The 20,974-nt window shown below is 40.6% G+C and overlaps 4 protein-coding genes across 6 annotated transcripts in view; 2 read left to right on the plus strand and 2 right to left on the minus strand.

The window, feature by feature from the left end:
* Positions 1-15,466, plus strand: part of iqgap2 (IQ motif containing GTPase activating protein 2) — a 33,086-nt gene extending 17,620 nt beyond the window's left edge. Inside the window, exons 16-39 of one of the 3 annotated variants that reach the window (XM_074638202.1) lie at positions 2,986-3,012; positions 3,328-3,418; positions 3,916-4,083; positions 4,182-4,324; positions 4,520-4,690; positions 5,066-5,149; positions 5,411-5,482; positions 5,584-5,653; positions 5,899-6,107; positions 6,307-6,459; positions 6,563-6,726; positions 6,921-7,145; positions 7,586-7,726; positions 8,955-9,039; positions 9,197-9,429; positions 10,036-10,168; positions 11,131-11,233; positions 11,325-11,466; positions 12,491-12,578; positions 12,734-12,946; positions 13,049-13,209; positions 13,373-13,516; positions 14,376-14,484; positions 14,852-15,466. In XM_074638202.1, coding sequence (XP_074494303.1) covers positions 2,986-3,012; positions 3,328-3,418; positions 3,916-4,083; positions 4,182-4,324; positions 4,520-4,690; positions 5,066-5,149; positions 5,411-5,482; positions 5,584-5,653; positions 5,899-6,107; positions 6,307-6,459; positions 6,563-6,726; positions 6,921-7,145; positions 7,586-7,726; positions 8,955-9,039; positions 9,197-9,429; positions 10,036-10,168; positions 11,131-11,233; positions 11,325-11,466; positions 12,491-12,578; positions 12,734-12,946; positions 13,049-13,209; positions 13,373-13,516; positions 14,376-14,484; positions 14,852-14,965 — 3,243 coding nt within the window. In that variant the 3' untranslated portion in view covers positions 14,966-15,466. Of the gene's footprint in view, positions 1-2,985; positions 3,013-3,327; positions 3,419-3,915; positions 4,084-4,181; positions 4,325-4,519; positions 4,691-5,065; positions 5,150-5,410; positions 5,483-5,583; positions 5,654-5,898; positions 6,108-6,306; positions 6,460-6,562; positions 6,727-6,920; positions 7,146-7,585; positions 7,727-8,954; positions 9,040-9,196; positions 9,430-10,035; positions 10,169-11,130; positions 11,234-11,324; positions 11,478-12,490; positions 12,579-12,733; positions 12,947-13,048; positions 13,210-13,372; positions 13,517-14,375; positions 14,485-14,851 lie in introns of those variants that run through there. The other 2 variants (XM_074638203.1, XR_012594278.1) reach the window with 2 other exon arrangements.
* Positions 261-2,046, minus strand: f2rl2 (coagulation factor II (thrombin) receptor-like 2). Its single transcript, XM_074638211.1, has 2 exons — positions 1,828-2,046; positions 261-1,447 (listed from the first exon to the last, which is right to left on the minus strand). The coding sequence occupies exons 1-2, from the start codon at positions 1,889-1,891 to the stop codon at positions 402-404; spliced, it is 1,110 nt and encodes a 369-aa protein (XP_074494312.1). The 5' UTR covers positions 1,892-2,046; the 3' UTR covers positions 261-401.
* A 183-nt stretch (positions 15,467-15,649) lies between the features above and the next one.
* f2r (coagulation factor II (thrombin) receptor) lies at positions 15,650-19,051 on the plus strand. Its single transcript, XM_074638205.1, has 2 exons — positions 15,650-15,854; positions 17,021-19,051. The coding sequence occupies exons 1-2, from the start codon at positions 15,779-15,781 to the stop codon at positions 18,235-18,237; spliced, it is 1,293 nt and encodes a 430-aa protein (XP_074494306.1). The 5' UTR covers positions 15,650-15,778; the 3' UTR covers positions 18,238-19,051.
* Positions 19,052-20,773: 1,722 nt separating this feature from the next.
* Positions 20,774-20,974, minus strand: part of LOC141769287 (saxitoxin and tetrodotoxin-binding protein 1-like) — a 2,608-nt gene continuing 2,407 nt past the window's right edge. The window contains exon 6 of the mRNA XM_074638209.1: positions 20,774-20,974. This exon is cut by the window's right edge and continues 277 nt beyond it. The gene's annotated coding sequence lies outside the window, so the exon portion shown is untranslated.

Consider the following 20,974-nt stretch of genomic DNA (forward strand, 5'->3'; position numbering starts at 1 on the left):
AGTAAATGTTTATGTAAAAAACGTTTTTTTCAAAAATTTAATTCTGACTTGTAACACGGCAAAGAAAAAGGTTTTTGTTGTCAACATGATTCTGTGTCATCAAGCCAACAGTTTCCCAATTAGAGATTTAGTTGGGTTGACATGATGGGCTTGAGTAGGAGTCACAGTCCAAATGTTCCCGTCCTGATCCTCATATTCCTACAGCTGACTTCACAGAGCTTGTTGTTGTTTTGGATCTATCAGAGACTGCAGTGTCACCCTGTTAAATTTACAGTGTCCCGTTTTAACATTCCCATCTTTGTTGTCTGGGCTTGTGCTTCCCTGCTGGTTCCCAACAATGGTACAGCAAGGAGAAGCTTTTTTCTGTGCACACACACACACACACACACACACCTCCAGTCTCACGTCATAACAGTGGGCCTTTGAGGTATCCCGCGGAGGGAGATGAATTGTAGTTCTGAGGCTCCCGTCTTGGAAATGAGCATACACAGGAAGGGATCCAGACAACTGTGGAAGCAGCAGAGACACACCGCTACTCTGTAGTATCCATACAGTCTGTCGTCCCCACCAGAAGACAGGCGGATGTAGTGGGCGATATGCAGGATGCCGCTTGGCAAGAAACACACCACAAAGATGATGAACACCACAGTGCTGACCCGGATAAAGGGTTTCCAGTCACAGCGAGATTGCCCTAGGTGGTATACCACTGCCACATGGGCATAGATACAAATCAGCAAGGGCACTATGAAGCCCAGACACACGAGCATCAGCCTGTATGGCACCAGTGGGGAATGGGATTTTTCTTCTAGGGGAAGCACATCATGGCAGGTGGTGACTCCCAGCTGGGTCACATGGTAGCTCTGCCTGACCAGCAGCTCAGGCACAACAGCAGCCCCGAACAGGAACCAGACAACGAAGCACGTCCACACTGCCAGCGTAGTCTTAGCCAGCCGTCTGTACAGAAACGGTCTGACCACAGCCAGGTAGCGCTTCACACTGATGCACGCTATAGTTTGAGCCGAGCTGTACACGTTGCCGTAAAACAAGGCCGTGATAAGCCGGCAGGAGATTTCCCCAAATATCCAGTTGTTCCCGTTGAAGTGGTAGTGAACACGCAGCGCCAGGGAGAGCAGCAGCAGCAGGTCAGACAGGGCCAGGTTCAGGTAAAGAACTAATGTGGACAAGGACTTTGCTCTGAGTCTGAGGAAGGCCAGAATGTAGGCGTTGGAGGGGATACCCACCAGCATGGCCAGGATGTATGATGAAGGAATGACCCTGGTGCTCAGGACCCCTGTGGTGTAGGCTGTCACCGGGTCCTCCGTGTTCACATTCAGCCGAGGGTTTGTGCTGGGATAGAGCAGCCGGCTGGTGACGTTAGGTTTGTACCCTTTGAAGGTCTTTGGTATCGCACCTGGTGGAATATTGATTTTGGTCCTGGTTCTATTTCCTATAAATGGGTAGAAAAACAATGTTGATCATGGCTTTAAAGCAACTTTAGTTTTATAGTAAAAGTACATTTGAAACTACACATTACAGAATCATGCTCTAGTGTTCATTTGAAGACTTTCTAGTTATATCTCTTGTTTTTTGCAAACAGATATTTCTATTAAAAAAATATGCATTATTAAATATCCTTATTGCATCAGCTGTACTAAAATAGTTTAACCTGTGTTTTAACTTTGATTTGAAATGAGCCCTTAACCAGTTGGTGTGTACCAAAAGGCTTAATGTTTCAAGTCTAAGTATATATATATATCTTATTTTGGACCCTGGCTTAAAAAATAAATGCACTTTTTGTAAACTCTTAAAGTATTTTAATAAACTCACCATTATGCTGAATGGTCTGCACTGCCATCAAACAAATGAGTAGTCCCGGCACAAGGTCGGCCATATCACTCTCCAGTCTGCGTCCCAGAGTGTTGAAGGTTTTCTTGTCTTCACTCCTCTCGCTGTTGCTTCTTTTCAGTAAATCAAGGAGTTCTCCACCGGTGAAATTTGCTGTTTTGCATCTCTGCAGCTTAACAGTAGAACTGATAACGATGTGTACTCAAGCCCAGCTTCCCGTTAGTGTACTGTATGTGGGGCGCTCCTCTGTTTGTACGCTGCAGTGAGCACGTTTCCTGTCCTACCTCGAAAATTGAATTCCCTTCTGCCTGCGTCAGTAACTGCCCACTCACTCACCGGGGTGGGAGGACCCTGTTTATTGGTTTATCAACAGCTGTGATCCATAAACAAATCCCACTGATTACTGTTACAATAAGTATTCTGTTGTGGTTTAGTTTACTATGAGGTTTTGGTATTAAAAGTGATTTGGCTTTTTCAGTCATTTGAGAGTGACAATGTTGTTGGTCAGTCTGGTTATGGATTTGAGGAATCACTTGTGTAATAGACAAATAGCATACATTTTCACACATTATACAGCAATTAGATCATGGATGTGTTATGGGAACTGGATAATATGTTTAATTTGTGAAAGTTATTTACCCGGTGTATATGGCAAAAATATTTTTTTTATTTTTCCTGGTTTGCTTTCGTGTTTTGGGCTCACAACACAAGCACATTAATATCTCTCTGGTTTGTGCCATAAACTTTACACGATGATGTCTAACACGAAAACATTTTTTTTTTATTACAAGAGGCTGACTCTGCCGCGCTCTTTCAATACACGATGAGTTGCCTGGGAAATCATTGGTCACATGCAGATATAAACAAAAGTTTCTTTTAGTTTCCTCAGTGTGTTTTAATGGTGACTTCCTTCCTGTTAGCTCTGTGGTCAGGGATACACCCGGCGGTTTCCACCAGAGATCTCTAAATTTAGCCTGAGAGCAAGAACAGAAGTCAAGCTGAATAAACAGTCTTTGCGGTTGTTGTTATGTTATATTGTCAGCGTCTACGTTTTAGTACAAAGTGGTTGATTGAGTCGGGGCGAGGACATGTTTGTAGTGTAACTATTGTCAACACTTGACATTTTTTCCTCTCCCTTAGATCTTACCTCTGGACACAGGGGAACTGGTACTGTCTATTATTTGCTCTAATAGCACCAGCTTGTGTAGTGTGTTGGTAATCAGTGTTGCTATGAAGTGCTGCTGCTGTAGAGCAAAATCTCCACAACCCTAACTTGATGTATTTGCATAATGTACTATAATTACAAGAATTTCTAACCTCGGACATTCAATGTTTTGACTGAAATTGCTCCAAAAGATTTATGCTTTGATATCAAGTTAGTATTGTGTGCGGCTATGCATGAACAATGTCCTTGTGTTCCTGAGTTTGGTCTCTTCCATCTGAAAAGGAGAGAAGTGACCTTGTGTTTTCACCTGATTGTAGAGCTCTGGAGACGAGTCTGCAGTACTGTGGCTGGACCAAATCCAAGAGGCCATACACACAGCCAACCTGGATGAAGAGGAGGCTCTCACGTGTATGTACCCAGAGTTTCACTCATTAAGTCATCTATATCTATTCATTCTTCTCATACAATGAGCCCTTTGAGTACTAGATTCTGATTGTCCAGAGGATGTGAGTTATTTTCAGATCACCACACAACTCTGACATACAGTAGCGAGCTCATTACTGTTCTAAATGAATACTCCTACAGTAGCTTGTTTCAGCTGCGTCTAGGCTACAGCTCCTCCTAGTCACTTACTTACTTTATGATAAGGTTGAAAACACAAAGTTTTCATTTAAAGAGCACGACCCAAAACATGAGTAAACAATACTTACATTTTGATCGTTACATAGATATTGTATTATAGATGGCTTATTTGTTGATACTGTCATTATTGTGGGCACAATAATGTGATTATAATGTGTTTTTGCTTGTTGTGGATTATCCCTTACTCACAAGTTTATTTCTTTGCTGTTTTCATATTTGACTCAACAACTTCTTCTCTGGATCAATATCGTTTTCGTTGCTAGTGGCTGCAGCAGTTGCTGACATTAACAAGATTGTGGCCGAGGGAGACTCCCAGAATACACTGCAGGCTTTGCAGGTTCCCAGTGCCGGACTGAGAGCTGTGCTACCTGAATGTGCTGACACATACCAGGCTGAACTGGCGCAGAGACAAACAAATAGTGCTGCTACAGGTAACTTGACTTACTGCACTTAACACCTGATTTTCAGATTTGTGTTTTTTAAAATATGACATTCACTGAGTCTAAAGGGTCACTCTGCTTCCCTCCAGGTAGCACCGACAGTGTGTGGGTAAAACACTGCATGAAGGACACATACGATTACTACTATAACCTGGAGACTGGGCAGGGCAGCTGGGAGGAGCCTGAAGGATTTGAACACAAAGATGGCCAGCTCAGTAAAGAGGAAATCCAGGTACCCCTGTTCTACTGCAGAGTTTCACTTCTCCATTAAATAATATTGTGTTAACATACTTACATCCCAATGGTGGGATGATTTCCTTCTAATGGATTCAGTGATATTATATATTTAAAATGACTCTATTAATTTGTTTAGATAATATTCACAGTTTTTTTTTTCCCCAATCTGAAACATACCTTTTCCCCTTAGAGTGTTGTCAGCTGTTTGACTGCAGAATATAACCGGGAACAGTTATGGATGGCCAACGAATCCTTAGTGACGCAGCTGCAGGCGAGGGTTAGAGGTTACCTGGTCAGGAAAAGGCACGCCCAGAGGATGGAGTATCTACGCCAGCAAGAACCGCACGTTGTCAAACTGCAGGTAGTGTATGGATCCGCTATGAACTGTGAATGGTGATAGATGAGATCACCTTCAGAGATCCCTGATGTGGCTGTGGGCTATTGCAGAAGTAATAAATCAATAAAGATGGCCATATAATGTACTCTAGTTTACGAACAGCATACGAACTGTATATCTTTACGTTTTTCATTATTCTTTCAGGAAAATCCCAAATCAGAAACAACACATAAATGATTTATTTAGAGCAGTGACAACACCTCAAAAACAACACCTACGAGAATTATCGACTACCCAAGTTTAATAATCCATGCTGTGGTATTTCATGATGTAAAACACACAACTTGTATAGTAGCATGCACTTACAGTTTTAATAATGCTTTTTCTTTTTTTTTGCAGGCCTGCTGGAAAGGTTACAAACAGAAGAAGATGTACAAAGACAGGATGAATTTGCTTCAGGAAAATGTTGATTCTGTTGTCAAGGTGAGGAATTAATTTCCTTTTATATATAAAAAAATTATATTAAAAAGTATACTTATTGAATGACTAGACGACTCTAAAGCTACGCACCCCTGAAAGCTTTATCCCCAGTCTCTGGAAATCATCAGCCACAAACTAAAATAAGATAACCACCGTAGTTTGGATTTGTAAACATTTATTATGAATTTGCATGTACAGTACCTAACATTAGTAACATAGCTTCCGTATCAGAGACCTGACATAAAACACTGGTGTTTTTTTTAGATCCAGTCTGTGGTGAAAATGTGGAAAGCCAAACGCAAATACAATCAGAGGTTGCAGTTCTTCAAAGCTCATGTGAGTAACACTTCAGTCAATCAGCATCACTGAGCAGCATCCTTTGGATTTGTGTTGTTGGTTCCAAGTTGTGTAAGACTCCCTTTTATCCGTGTGTTTAGGATAAAGAAATTGTGAAAATCCAGGCTTTTCTAAAGGCTAACAAAGCCAGACATGACTACAGAACCCTAAGTGAGTCAAAAAGGCATTTTACACTCCTGAAGTTAGAGCTGCGCTATATGGATATAATATCAATATTGTGATGTGAGACTAGACATTGATAACTTTGATATCTGATTTTGTCTGTATTGCCCAGCCTACAATAAACATGTAATACTTGATGGGGGAATGGTTAAAAAAAAAAAAAGCCATTACATTATGTGTGAATGTATAAAAGACCAGTGATTTTACTGACTTTTCTATATGCCAAATCTCAGCTGGGGCCAAGGATCCTCCTCTGTCAGTGGTGCGTAAGTTTGTCCACTTGCTGGAGCAAAGCGCCAAGGACCTCCAGGAAGAGCAGGACGTGACACGGCTTAGGGAAGAAGTTGTCACCAATATCCGCTCCAATCAGCAGATGGAGAAAGACTTGAACCTGATGGACATAAAGATTGGACTGCTGGTGAAGAACAGGATCACTCTGCAGGTTGGCAACCCTTCATTTTGATGTGTGCAAGGAAAGGTATACTGTGATATTATGGTGATTGACATCATTCATAGCTTGGTAATAGTAGGGTTTCATGCAAAGGTTTCAAACACTGAACTGTAATTAGATTCCTGTAATAATATTTTGTCCTGTCCAGTTTGGCTGCTTGACTCATTTGTTGTTTGTTTCTTTGAAAAAGGATGTCGTGACCCATAATAAGAAAATGAAGAATAAGAAAAATAAAGCGAGTAAAGAGGACTTGACTACAGGAGACAGACTTGGTATCAAGGGTCTAAGTAAAGGCAAAAGACGGAAACTGGAAGCCTACCAACATCTCTTTTACCTGCTGCAGGTGATACAAAAATAGATCCTAAACTACAACTTGCATCTACTCAACTTAAAAGGTTTAATAAGATTTTCATACTTCATATACTCCTCTCCTCCGTCCCCTTTAGACCAATCCACCTTACCTGGCCAAGCTGATCTTCCAGATGCCTCAAAACAAGTCCACTAAGTTTATGGACACTGTGGTCTTCACCTTGTACAACTACGCCTCTAACCAGAGAGAAGAATACCTGCTGCTCAAACTCTTCAAGACGGCTCTGGAGGAGGAAATCAAGTGAGAACTGCAGCTTTAATCAATACTGTCTCATAATATTAAGTCACTATATGGTTATAATATATTACGATTACATACGTGACTGTACGATCCTTAGAATAGTTTGGAATTCCCACTAAAACACACATGCACATTTTGTGTTTTGTTTGGCGGACTGTGTTGATGAGCTGTACCGTCTTCTCCACGTGTCTCAGTTCTAAGGTGGACCAGATCCAGGACATAGTGACGGGGAACCCAACAGTCATCAAGATGGTGGTGAGCTTCAACAGAGGTGCACGCGGCCACAACACTCTCAGGCAGTTGCTGGCTCCGGTGGTCAAAGACATCATCGAGGACAAGAGTTTAGGCATCAACACCAACCCAGTGGACGTGTATAAAGCCTGGGTCAACCAGCTGGAGACGGCCACAGGAGAGGCCAGGTAGGGGGGAATACAGTGGGTGAACATATTGCTAACAGGGGTGGTTGTCCATGTGTATGGTCCGAGGTTTGCTATATATGGTGATTTGATATATATGATGTGCCCTGTGGTCAGGTGTGTTGACCTTTGTTATGGTATTTTTGGGGGGTTCATTTATCATTTGTGTAGTTTTTATTATAAAATGAAAAGATTTTCTGTTGAGGGTCTACAGGTAGTTTTACATGTTGTATCCCATTGTATTGGTAACCTTTTCCAAAACATTTAAGTTTAAGGTTAAGCTCTCTTTTTTTTTTTTTACACCGTACTGACATTACTGATACGAGCACGAATAGTTTATGGTATGCTTTAGAAATTATGAAATGAAATGTAAAAAAGACCCCCGCCATGAAAACTGACACCAATGAGCCTTACACATGCCTAATGTTGTTTTCATCCCGCAGCAAGCTGCCTTATGAAGTGACTCCCGAGCAGGCCATGTCACATGAGGAAGTACGCAATAGGCTGGAGGCGTCCAGTCTGGCACTACGGTCCGCTACAGATAAGGTCTTGAACTCCATTGTGTCCTCACTGGATAATATCCCGTAAGTTTTAGGACCTGTTAAGCGTCAATGTCCACTTATCCTTTGTGCTCTCTGTGACAGTACTGCTTGTCAATGCCTGATCATATGGGTCAGCATGATTTTGTTGACTCTCTAGTGGCTTTTTTAAACCTAATTAATAGTAAGGAATAATAAGATGTGATGTGTTTTTGATGTTTGCCATTGAAAGTGTTCTAACAAAGTTATTCAAAACTTGAAGGAATTCAGTTTCTTTCTGTTATACAGGTTTGCACAAAATAGCACAATACAGTAGAATACAGCCTTATACAATGCAATATTTGTAAAAACTCCAGACTTCGATATGTTTTGACTCTGTGAGAGGCGTTGATTCAACTCTTGAGACCATAGTTTGGTGTAGTTGTTGTGTTGTACTGGACGGCATTAAACTGTCACTGTTATTTTGTCCACCCCCTGCATCCTGCTTCAGTATTGTTTCAACAGGAAATACCTTAAGTCATGGTGCATTCCTTAAATCACATTTCACATGTTTATATGGTGAAAGTAATTGGAAGGAAACAAAAAATTGTTTTCTCTCTGCACGTGATTTTATTTATTTATTTATTACCTAGCATTTTTATCCTTCTGTTTTTGACCTATTTTTTAAAAAAAATCTATTTTTCTATTTTTTTTCATCCTCCAGTTGAGTATTTGTCTCTTCTATTTTTGTAACATTATTTTTCAACAATATAATGAGAGCAACATGACTGAAATAGGGCTAGACAGGATATGATCATATGCTTTGGCATGTCATTAGCCACTCATTCTGGTTGTTAAGGTTTCAGCTGCATGTTGGGACATGCTCATTACTAGATAATCATTGCTTTGGAGCCAGCAGTCATCTGGTCAGTTGCTCCAACACAAAAACGGAACGCTGCTGTGTTCTTCATTAGTCACATCCAAGTAACCCAGTTCTGTGATTGGGACATAAATATTCATCTTTTGATTATTTCTTTAATGTAAAAAAAAAACAAAAAAAACAAAAAAAACTGCTAAAGACTTTATATACCACTAGATGGTGCACATGTTATGTATGTATACAGAAAGAGACACTGAAAACCATCAATACTTGCAGTCATTAATGCAAGTATCAATGCTTCCAATAAGTCCTCTATTCTATCTAGTCTGTCATGAGCTTGCTATATAATTTGTCCTACAGTATGTGCATGTTATGTGTTTGATGTCCCATCAATGCTTTTTGTTTTGCATGTAGTTATGGCATGAGATACATAGCAAAAGTTCTGAAGAACAGTCTCCATGAAAAGTTTCCAGATGCCTCCGAGGATGAGCTGATGAAGGTACAGTAGAAGCCCTCGGATGTGTTCATATATATTTGTGTGTTATCATTCACAGTACAGTGTGTTAAGTGCTTTGTTATTGTGAGCATGCTGAGGTGAGTTAGCTATTTAATTTTACAAAAGTTTTTAGTGATGTGTTCTCTTCTTTTCATGACAGATTGTAGGAAACCTGCTGTACTACCGCTACATGAACCCAGCCATCGTGGCTCCGGACGGCTTCGACATCATCGACATGTCAGCGGGAGGGCAGCTTCACGTAGACCAGCGTCGTAACCTGGGATCTGTGGCAAAGATGCTGCAGCATGCTGCCGCCAATAAGCTGTTTGAGGGCGAGAATGCACATATGACGCCGATGAACAACTACATATCTCAGACATATGAGAAGTTTAGGTAAGAAAGGAGAAATTAATTAATATCCTGTGTAGGTGGTACAAATGTTCTGAAGAAGCTTTGTTTTGTCCGTCCAAACGTTGCATGACATCTTATAATATGCTTTTGGTTAAAAAAACAACATGATAGAGGGGAAAACATACAAGGTAAAGGAATTCTTGCACTTGGCTGTTACGCTCTTTGTGTTGGTACAAGTGCACATACAAAAAGAGATTTTGCTTTCAGGAACACGTTAAGCTGACATGGTGGAAGTAGAGGTAATCCTGGCAAAGGAAGAAGCTATTATCTGCTGTATCAGCAAGTGGGAGACGTGTTCACAAAAATCAACTGACCTTCAGACAGACCTGTACAAAGTCCCAAATAAGAATGGCCAGGCCAGTAGGTGGACAGTTATCTGGCTAACATTGCCAAAGAGGTTGACTCATCATTACTGGAAATCCACATTAACCTTAGTCCATTTTCTGGAAATGGTCAGCATGAGCAAATTATCCAAGCTGAAAAAAGGTCACAGGCACGTTAATAAAGAAAATCCAGTAATGCTGGCCGTTATCTCTGTCTGGATTTGACACTAATAACAATTAACTACTGATTTTCTTCCTCTTCCAGGGTCTTTTTCCAGTCAGCGTGTGATGTCCCTGAACCCGAGGAGAAGTTTAATATTGATGAATACTCAGACATGGTGACTCTGAGCAAGCCTATCATCTACATCTCAATAGATGAGATCATCAATACCCACACGGTAAACCCAAGCATCTCTCAACTTTCACTTTCCCTTGTAATGTTGCAGTCAAATGCATAGTATGCTGATTCTTCATCTTGTGCTAGTACTAGGAGTACTAGTAGTACATCTTTTAGTATTACCACTACTAGCAGAACAAGTATTAATAGCACTACTACTGCTAATACTAGCAGTACTACTAGGAATTCACAAGTAGTATGTCCCAATTGTATGCATACTACATGCAACAGTATGTACTTTGTAAGGTCAGCTGCAGTACGTGTTAAAAGTAAAAAGAAAAAGTATGCGATTTGGAACGCAGCGCCAGTGTATCTACAGTTTCCATACTGAGTGTGGGTGGCTATATGTCGCCTCCTGTTAATAGGATGTTTCGTCATCTCTTGTCCCTTCCTCGTCCTTCTTTATCACTTGTTTCTCTCACAGCCACTTACTTTCTTTACATCATCATCCCATTTCCTTTCTTTACTTATCCAGACCGCTTCCTTGGTAAGGTGGTAGTGGTGAGGACATCAGTGGGTTAAAGCCATCTGTGTCCTTTTGTCATCAGTTTCACTCTACACTTATTCACACAAGGGCTTAGAATGGAGATGAAATGCATGTTGGTTTGAGCAGAAGCTCTCTCAGTCTTCATTTTGCACACAAAGATGTTTTTTTTTTACAGGAAAAGATAAAATGATGTTTAAATGGGGGCATGATTCATTTTTTGTCTTTATTGTATTATCTGTAGGCCTTAACTGAGTGAATGTGTGTGCCCAAGGCATAGTCAATACTTATGCTACTATATAACTTGTTATATAACCGTTTATCTTGTAAGAGAAACATTAGCACCTCTGGTCCATAAATCTGTTCTGCTGTTTTCTCTATGGATACATTTAACAAGGTTCATTCACTGTGTCACAATATTTTTCAGTGACTAGTTACACAGTAAATCTTTAAGACTAATCACATCTGTATTTGTTCAGCTGCTTTTGGAACATCTGGAGGCCATCTCTCCCGACCACAATGATTTGCTGCATGAGCTGCTGCAGGACCTGGGAGACGTCCCTGATGTAGAGACATTGCTCGGTACGGTCAAACAAACGTTTATATATATATAATTTGTTTTGATTTGCTTTAGTGTATTTATCATTTTACACGCCATCATGCTCTATTTCAGGTGAAGGAGCCGTAGACCCAAATGACCCGAACAAAGAGAGTGCTCTGAGCCAGCTGGCCAAGACGGAGATCTCCCTCACCCTCACCAGCAAGTTTGAGCTGCTGGAAGGAGACGACAGAGACTTGAAGTCTCTAATGACAAAGTAAGTTGATTGTCTGAGGACACTGAGACAGATTGCTACATGCAAAGCCTGTTGTCACAATTTCATGTTGCAATCATCTGGATTCTTAAAGTATGAAAACTTATAAATCGGGTGCCATAATCCAGTCTTTGATATACATTTAATAAAATAGAGTTTTGGATTGCTATGAATGCTGTGTGATGCACTGTACTTAACCCTTCTTGACACAGTGTGTGTTTCTTTGTGGCTATCACTCAGCAGCGTGTCTTTGTCGTCTTTCCTGCTCTTCTATCGTTTCCTGTCCAAAAAGGAAGGGGTTTAGTGGTCAGGGTTATCTTGCCCATAAACATGTATCCGTCTGGACCGGTTTCTTACTGGAGGCCTTATTGGAGAGTTGGTCTTCTCCTTATTTTTTGGCATATACAATTTCTTTTTAAGTTGCAAAATAAATGTAAATGCAGGATTTCTGAGTTGATATATGCATGTGTTTTCTAAGTTTGGTTGTAATTGCTTAATGTGTTCAGGCCACGCCAGCAAGATTTTGGCAACCAGTTGTAGGAATACAGACAGACTAGTTAGGATTTTGCAAATATTTTATTTATTTATATTTATATATTTTATTTTATGAAATTTCTAGGAATGGTGAAAAACTGTTCTGCAAAAATATGCCTGGCCTATATTGATACAATTGTCATACATACTGTACATATCATGGCGATATTGGATCCAAGCCACGTTGTTGGACTTAAAGCAGTTAAGAGAAGGTGATGTTACATAGGTGAGATTAAAATGTTAATTGGCTTGGTATATGAATACTGGTTATATGGTAGTGAGTATAGCTGAAGGTGGGGTATGACTATTCAATACTGTACTCCGTGGTAACAGGCATGTTACATGTCTGGGTACTAACGCCACTTTTCCCAACAAGCTTTCTAAAGTGAAGTTTTCTCTACCATCAGATGACTATATTGTTTCGGTTTAGGTGACATTACACCTGAACAAAGAGGTCCGGCTCTCAATGATAATCTTATTCTGTGTGTATCAGGACAAAAAAGCTAATAGTGGATGTGGTTCGGATTCAACCTGGAGAGACCTTGCCTGAAATTCTCGAGACCCCGGCTTCTGTCCCACAGGTGATCTTTTCTTCTATCTTGTTTTTCTTTACGCATGCTGTGTACTCAACAGCCAATTCTATTTGTCAAATGAATATATGCACTGACGTTTTTGTTTTTTTTAGTTACAGTTCTAACAGTTTTTTTGCACTTCTTATATGACTTTGCTCCCGAAGGAGTCGGAGCATACTAAGGTTGTAGAGCGCCGGGCCGTCCAGGACGCTCAGACACCAGAAGGCCTGAAGAGCAGCCCGGCAGTACTGGAGGACAGCCAGCTGCCTCTCGAGCAGAAGAAGAGGAAGATCCTGAGGAACCTCCGTAACCTGGAGCAGGCTGGCATCGTCACTATCAGTAACAAATACCAGGACGTCATCAATGACATATCAAAGGTACACAAGCAGCTCTTCATTCACATAGTAGGATGCATGCCTCCGATGCTCCATGTATTGTTGGGTCTGTTCGGCTTCTGAATGTGTAAAGTGCATCGACAGGACATTCGCTACCAAAGACGCTACAGACAGAGGAGGAAGGCCGAGCTTGTGAAGCTCCAGCAGACACTGACAGCACTCAACTCAAAGACGGCCTTCTACCAGGACCAGATGAACTATTATGATACCTACATCAAGACCTGCCTGGATAACCTCAACCGGAAGTGAGTTGTACATTTTTACTTTACTTTGTGTGAGTGAAGAGTTTTTCAAAATATTTCTTTTCGCTGTGTAAATAATAATCTTACTTCCTGTTATTTGTGTTGTGTGATGGTTTGATGGATACAATTTTGTGATTTTAACTTATGTATTGTTTCGTGTGTCCAGGAATTCACGCAGATCTATAAAACTGGACAGCAAAGGTGAAAATAAGGGCAGTAAGAAGTGGAAGCCACAGTCTCTGAAGTACACAGCAGCAAGACTGCATGAGAAAGGAGTCATCCTGGAGATAGAAGGACTTCAGACAAACCAGTGAGTTGAGCTGTTCAACACTGTGACAGCTATAAAAAAGGACTGGGAATTTAATGTTACTCTTTACCACTGGTCAGATTTTGGATTTTTACTAACATTTACAGCACCTATAGTGAAGTTTCTATTGTTAGGCTGTGACATGTAGAGACATTTTGATCAAATCTATCCCAAACCCAACCAACCAAATAACCCGCCGACCCGCCAACATCAATGTTTCAAATGAGTCCCTTTTCTACATTGCTCAAAAGAACAAACTATGTACCATATCATACGTAAGGCAGAGCAAGTTTCTAGCCAGTGCAAGCAAGGCTGAAGACTTTATACAAGGGTTTATACAAACAAGAATCTGTAGTTTCCATTAGTTCAGTCATCCAACTTCAGAATATGATTTTTTCCAAGAAGAGGAAAGATGCCTGTTCAAAGTAATGAGACTTGGTTATGAACTGGTTTCTAATATACAAAACTTAGCCTTGTCAGCTTTTTTTTTGTGGAAAGAAAAATATTATTAGAGGTATTGTTCAGTGAGGTTACGTCTGTCTTCATACTTCATCTGTTACTCTGAAAACCATTACCAAGCTGCTTATTGTGTTTCTGAGTTTAACTGTTAAACTGCACCAGAGTATATAAATATAATGATAAAATATAATGTATAAAGGAAGGGACTTAAATGTAAATATGTTTAAAATGATTTACTACAATGGGTCCTATGGTCAGTTCCTCCAAATACCACTATCATTTTGTTTTTGTATTTATGCAATAATAGGACAAGAAACTGTAAAAATCATTATCGTGGTTTTGTGCAGTGTTGTCACTTTTTGTCATTAATTTCATGCTATTGCCTCTCTCTCTTTTCTTTCAGGTTCAAAAATGTCATGTTTGACATTTCACCCACTGAGGAAGTTGGAGATTTTGAGGTGAAGGCCAAGTTTATGGGAGTTGAGATGGAAAAAGTCCAGCTTCATTTCCAGGTAAACATTTCCCAAGTGCGTCAGAATCTCATGAAATAAAGCAGCTGACTAGACGACACTAAACCGCGATGACAGATTGTTAAATGTCCTTTTCCACTCATCGGACTCCGTGCGGGAAATATCACAGAAACAGAGCAAACATCTGGCGATAAAGACTACAGTAGTGGACACATTTGTTGTAATGAATTCTCTGTATGTATTGTTCTATCACGTATGAACAAATATTAGATATACATATCATTTATGAATAACGGTGTGTACAGAATAGAGGGGCCACAAATTGTGCGTAAAACAATTACTGAAAACGTCTGTTAAAAAGCTTGTTTGTGTGTGTTTCTCATTGCATCTATTTGTGTTCTGTGTCCAGGACCTCCTTCAGCTGCAGTACGAAGGCGTGGCCGTCATGAAGATGTTTGACAAAGCCAAAGTCAACGTTAATTTACTCATCTTCCTCCTAAACAAAAAATTCTATGGAAAATGAGAAGGTAAAGAACAAGGAGGAGCGAGTGGAAACAGATTGTGCCTTCTGACGGTTTGTTGAACATAATTAATGTAGTCAGAAAACATCAGATGGTGCAGGACAGTGTTTAGTTTCATCTGATTTATGATTTGATGGATCACACCAAAATGAAATGTTCAACTAAATGTATCCGTTCTGTATTTTTTCCACGTGGTGATTGTAAATGTAATATATTTTTAAGAATGAAATTGTAATGATATTCATGTTTTGTATGTAAAAGCTAGGAAACACACTGTTATTGTTACGTTGAAACACGTGTCTATTAGTTCAGAAATAGAGCCGGCCTGGTTGGCTTTATGCAAATACTGTAGTTTACCAGTGCCTTTTAATTAAAAAAATGTTTTAATTAATAAAACATCTAAACATTTTAAAAGCTACAACTGATGTATTTTTAATATGTATTATCAGTATATATGTAATTTCTAATGTTTGAACAATGTGCATAATAAATTACTTACAGTATGTCTTATTGTTTATTCTCATATGTCAGCCATATACGGCTAGTAGGCTATTACTTTATTTCTTATTATTTCCTTAACATGTTTTATTTTTCATCAAAAGTAGTAGTTGTTTTCATCTGAGGCTCCAGGTCACTGGTCCACATTATATCTCTGTAATGGGGAGGAGATGTGCAGTGAAGGGGAGGCGGAGTATCTTCTCTGCACTGTAATAACATGTTTGATGCTGGCAGAAACACACTTCAGTAACTCTTCAGGCAAACTGATCTCAACTCACTTCTAGGTGTAAAATATTTGGAGGATATTCAGTGAAGCCATGGTTCACCTCCTGTACATAGGGTTGTTGTTGGTGTTGTTTTCTCTCCAGAGCTCAGCAATCGCCCCTCAAAATGGTAAGTTGCTTTTGTAACAATAAACTGTGTAAAACTCTGTAATACTTCTTAACTGATTATTGTGTAATGTTATATGACTGTAGTTTGTACAGGCCTGTACTCTCTGCTGGGTTTTACAAATGCAAGATGTGGTAACATTTATTATAATTGTAAAAACACAATATATTTAAGTAGGCTACAATGCTGAGGTATAGGCTTTACCAGCATTTTGATTTTATGCTACTTCATACATCTACTCCTTAACATTTATTTGATAGTTATAGTTATTTGCAGGTTAAGATTGTACCTACAAAACATGTTGAGCTTGTAATATATGATTCATAGCGAGACTAACCAACAATATATGAAGCAAATATGATTAAAAAAGTTATTTTTATTAAACGGTCATTATATCCTGACAGGTAATCTGAAAAAAAAATCATGTAGGTGCAGAAGTCTTTTTTTCTCTCAAAACACTTGAATTGCAAAATGCTGAAAGGTTAATAAAGGAATTTTTACCCAATGATGCCAAAAATATACTGCCTACTGCTTAGGCAGACTAACTTTAAGTACATGTTGCTGATATTTCATAAGTAATATTTTGAAGGCAGGACTTTTACTTGTGATGAAGTATTTCTACAATGTAGTATTACTACTTATTCAAGTACAGTATCTAAATACTTCTTCCAATACCATTAGTCGTGGAAGAACATGAACAGGTCACCAGTTTACACTAAGCCTGCTGGGCATCTCTCTGCTGCCTGGGAAGCTTACTTAGTGTTAAATAAGATGATTGATACTATAACTGTATTAACCCTATCATGTTAAAGATGTGTGGTGGTGCTGCATCATATATTTGTAAAAGTCAGAGGTTATGAAATTAGTTTTTTAAAGAGTGAGGTTACCCAAATTACAAAAACGACACAGTTTCTCACATATTTCTGGACTTATCTAGAGAGAAACTGTTCACAGTGAAGTCTGTACTGTAGTAGTGTCCAGAGTAACTGAGATCTTTCACATACACATGAAAAACATCTGCATGGCCATATACCACTGGAGGTAGGCTTAAGTGTAAATTGGGTAACCTAACCCTTTAAGAGTGCTGTATATTATTTATGAATTTACAAAGAATGTATAACTTGAAAAAAACACTGATGTATCCTCTGTTTCCCTGTGACTCTTTAAAGGCTCCATGCCCTTCCTGCGGACTTTCTCTGGTCACTTTGTAACCGTCACTGATGAGCCTATAGACTACGTTGACCTGTCTGTAGACAGTTGGCGGGATGACGGGGAGTCTGGCTCGGGGTCGGAGCAGGAGCCGGTGAAAAGACACGGCCCACACCGCCCCCCCCAGAAGCACTATTCTGTCTCAGAGGAAGCTAAAGGTTTCCTCCAGGGTCGCCTGGCAACGAGCTTCGTCCCCACCGTTTACACCCTCGTCTTCATCGTCAGCGTGCCCCTCAACCTCGTTGCCGTGGTGATGTTTGTGCATCACGTCCGTCCCAGAAAACCGGCGGTGATCTACATGCTGAACCTGGCCTGCGCTGACCTGCTGTTCGGCCTGCTCCTTCCCTTCAAGATCGCCTACCATTACCATGGCAACAACTGGATCTATGGCTCCTTCATGTGCAGAGTTGTCACAGCAGCTTTCTACTGCAACATGTACTGCTCTGTCCTGCTCATAACGTGTATCAGTATCGACCGTTTCCTGGCCGTGGTGTACCCCATGAACTCACTGACGTGGCGCAGCCCTCAGACAGCTTCAGCTGTGTGCGCCGCCATGTGGCTGTTGGCCCTCGGAGGAGTGACCCCGCTCCTCATCTCTGGCCAAACCATGCATTTGCCAGACCTGGGCATCACCACCTGCCATGATGTGCAGGATGTGGGAACACTACAAGCCTACTATCTTTACTTCTTCCCCATCTACTCCTCCGTCTTCTTCTTCATCCCTCTCATCTTCACCGCTGTCTGTTATGTGCGTATCATTCAGGCTCTGGCAGCAGCCAACGTGCAGAACCGCTCCAGGAAGACTCGGGCCGTGGTGATGGCTGTGGTCGTGCTGGTGGTGTTTGTGGTCTGCTTCACCCCCACCAACATCATCCTGATGGTTCACTATGTTCAGCTGTCCCACAAGTCCAGCGACAGCTCCTACCAGGTGTACCTGCTCTCCATGTGCGTAAGCAGCCTCAGCTGCTGTCTGGATCCGGTCCTGTATTACTTTGCCTCCTCTCAGTGCCAGAAGCAGGTGGCGGCACTGCTCAGATGCAGGCGACTAGCGCGAGCAGAGAGCAGCGCAGTAACACAGAGTACAAGAACCAGCGGGCGGAGAGACAGCGGCAGGTCTTGCAAGATGGAGAGTGTTCAAACTGACCTGGGGAGCCATTACAGCAGGCTGGTGGCTTAACTACATGGACATGAGGATCCTGCTTCTGAGACACTTTTCAAACTTGCACACACAGTACAATACATCAGAGTCCATGTGTATTTAGATCCTGACTAAGGAAAGGTTTGGGTTGGATCAAAAGTGTGTCCAGGGCCTAGTAGTGCTGGACTTAAATTAGCTTATTGGATAACCAATTAGCCTTTTTGTTATTTTGTAATCACAAAACATATCCAGCAGGACAGTGGGTGGTGTGTTTGAGTCATTCGCAGACCATATTCTGCCATTCTTTTCAGATTTATGTTTCATATTCTTGCTTAGAGTGAATCATAGGAACTTTAAACATTCAGTGTATAATAATAAGAGTTTTAATCTGAAAAACATTACATGTGATGTAACTGCATTATTGTAAGACAAATAACATCATCTGTTATAGGTTTTTAGAAGTAAATATGTAAAATCATTAGTCACTTGCACCGGCATTCATAGCATAGATAATTCCACAGAAACAAAACTACTACATTACACGTATTTCTGCTAAATTCAAATGTTGCTGTATCTCTTCATCTTTTTTTTTTATTGCTGCTCACTCTGTGCTCTCTTTGTCGTCGGGGCAGAGCTCTGAAACACAGGAAAACATAAAAACAAACAAAAAAATACAACTGTAAGAGAAGAGAGCAAATATTATCCCTGAGCATCATGGAGAATTTCAGCAGCATTTCCATTTCCTGACCATATGTATTGTACTGCATGTAGTTTGTTGTATAAAAAACACAATGTATAATCATATTTAAATGTTGCATTTCATAATACAACATCTCCACCTTGTGGCAACTTGTGTTGACTCACAGGTCCGGCTTTGTTTTTTTTAGCTACAGTCATTACAGTTACTGAAGACTCACTGACCTGTTTTACCATCGTAGCTGTGAAAGTCCTCTGGGAAGCTCAGACACCCAACTTGTTTCCTGAAAATTTCAACATCTTCGAGATCTATTTTTCCAGTCCTCGCTGAAAGAGAAGGGAGATTTTAAAAGGAGTTATCACATTTGTAACTCTGACCACAGCTGTGTTTTAAACCGATGAGGAACTTACTAAACTGCAGGACGTATCTACCGGTGACATCCCCGTTTCGAAAGGTGTCTGTCCACAGCAGGCAGTCAGAGCAAGTCTGTAGAATATGTCCTTTGTGGTCTGATATATTTTCTTTAAAAGAACAGCAGAGGGATTGATTATTATGCAATATTATTTATATAATAATATCTGTTGTCGTGGATGCTCTTAATAATCCTGTTGCTAAGGAAAGAAGCTTCATCTCATGTGCGACTTACTGCGAAATGTGGTGGCAATTCCTGAGACTGTAGCATTTACCTCCCCCAAGATACACCGATTACTGAGAAACAAGAATATGCTGTGACACAATTTTGTTTTCACAAGCTTCAAATTTAACATGCTGCCTGAAAAGGTGAACCTTCTTCCTAATATTGTGCCACAAACTCTATTCAAGGGTGATTCTGCACCAACATATTTAATAAACTAAATCAGCAAACTTACAAGCAGTGATCTCCCCAACGTAATGTCACGACTTGACTGTCAGAAGTGGCAGACAAGTCGATCCAGGAGCTTTTCAGAGACTCCAGTGCCTTGTGGTAGGGCTTGGGGTCACCAGCTCCCATCACATACACCCATTTTCCAAAAACCTTCACATAAAAAGTCCAGATTCATGTATTGTGTTGATATTTCTTTTTAAATAAAACCAACCATCTTAGGGATAAATAAGACAAATCTTACCAGTTTGGGATCCTCTGGCATAAAAGGTTTGACCAGGTCCTTACAGTCGGGTGCCGATGCAGCACTGAGGGAAGTGAGAGCCAACAGAAATACAACAGCAGGCAGAGCCATGCTCAGACAGAGGGATGAGGATGAGATAGAGGAGGGAGAGTCGGCAGCACTGCAGAGGATGTCTGCAACAGAAAACTTCTAACGCTGATTCATTTTCCCTCTGGGGTTTCAAATAAAAAAAAGTCGTTGTGCAAGTGCTAATAATGGGGAGGAGGGGGTTTCTACAAACTCAGATACACCAGTGAAGGTTTTTTTAATGACCGTGCAGACCCATGCAGATTTCTTTTGCTCAGCATTGAATGGCCAGCTCCACAGTCCTCTGTTGCCCGTAGCGCTGCCCCTGAATGAACTCGGGCAAAGTGCCAAGACTTGTCTCTGACTGTTGAGACATTTTAAAAAGGACCTGAAGCGGCTTTTCTTCAGTACAACGAAGGTTGTTTCCCTGTGGGTCTGAGTGAACTCCTTTTGGCGACAGTTTAAAAGTTTGACGTCTTCTTTCTCCCCCTAGCAGAGACGTAACCCAGCAACAGTCTTTGTTGAAGTTTCTGGGAACAGCAGTGCATTTGAGTAGTAGTTTTGGTGAAGCGTTTAATCTTGACATAATGTTTTAGAGGAGTGTCTGGTTTCTTCTTTTGTATTTGAAAGGTTAAAGAAATGGAGCTCAGAAGAAGAAGACTTTTTTCTGAATAATGGTAGGAATAAATGACGAGGACACAACAAAGAGCCTGAAAGCTGTTTTATTTACCTCACACAACCAGTTGGAAATAGTTATATACTCAACGATTTACAGATTGTTAAATTGATTCGAAGTAGGCATTTAAGTGGATTTTTCAGAACCGGACAGAATCTGCCTTGAGCTATTCAGATGTCACATTTCCTAAACTAAATCATGAAAGGTCAAACAGCTTAGCAGGCAGAGACA

Source organism: Sebastes fasciatus, chromosome 6 (genome assembly GCF_043250625.1).
Source record: "Sebastes fasciatus isolate fSebFas1 chromosome 6, fSebFas1.pri, whole genome shotgun sequence".
NCBI lineage: Eukaryota > Metazoa > Chordata > Actinopteri > Perciformes > Sebastidae > Sebastes > Sebastes fasciatus.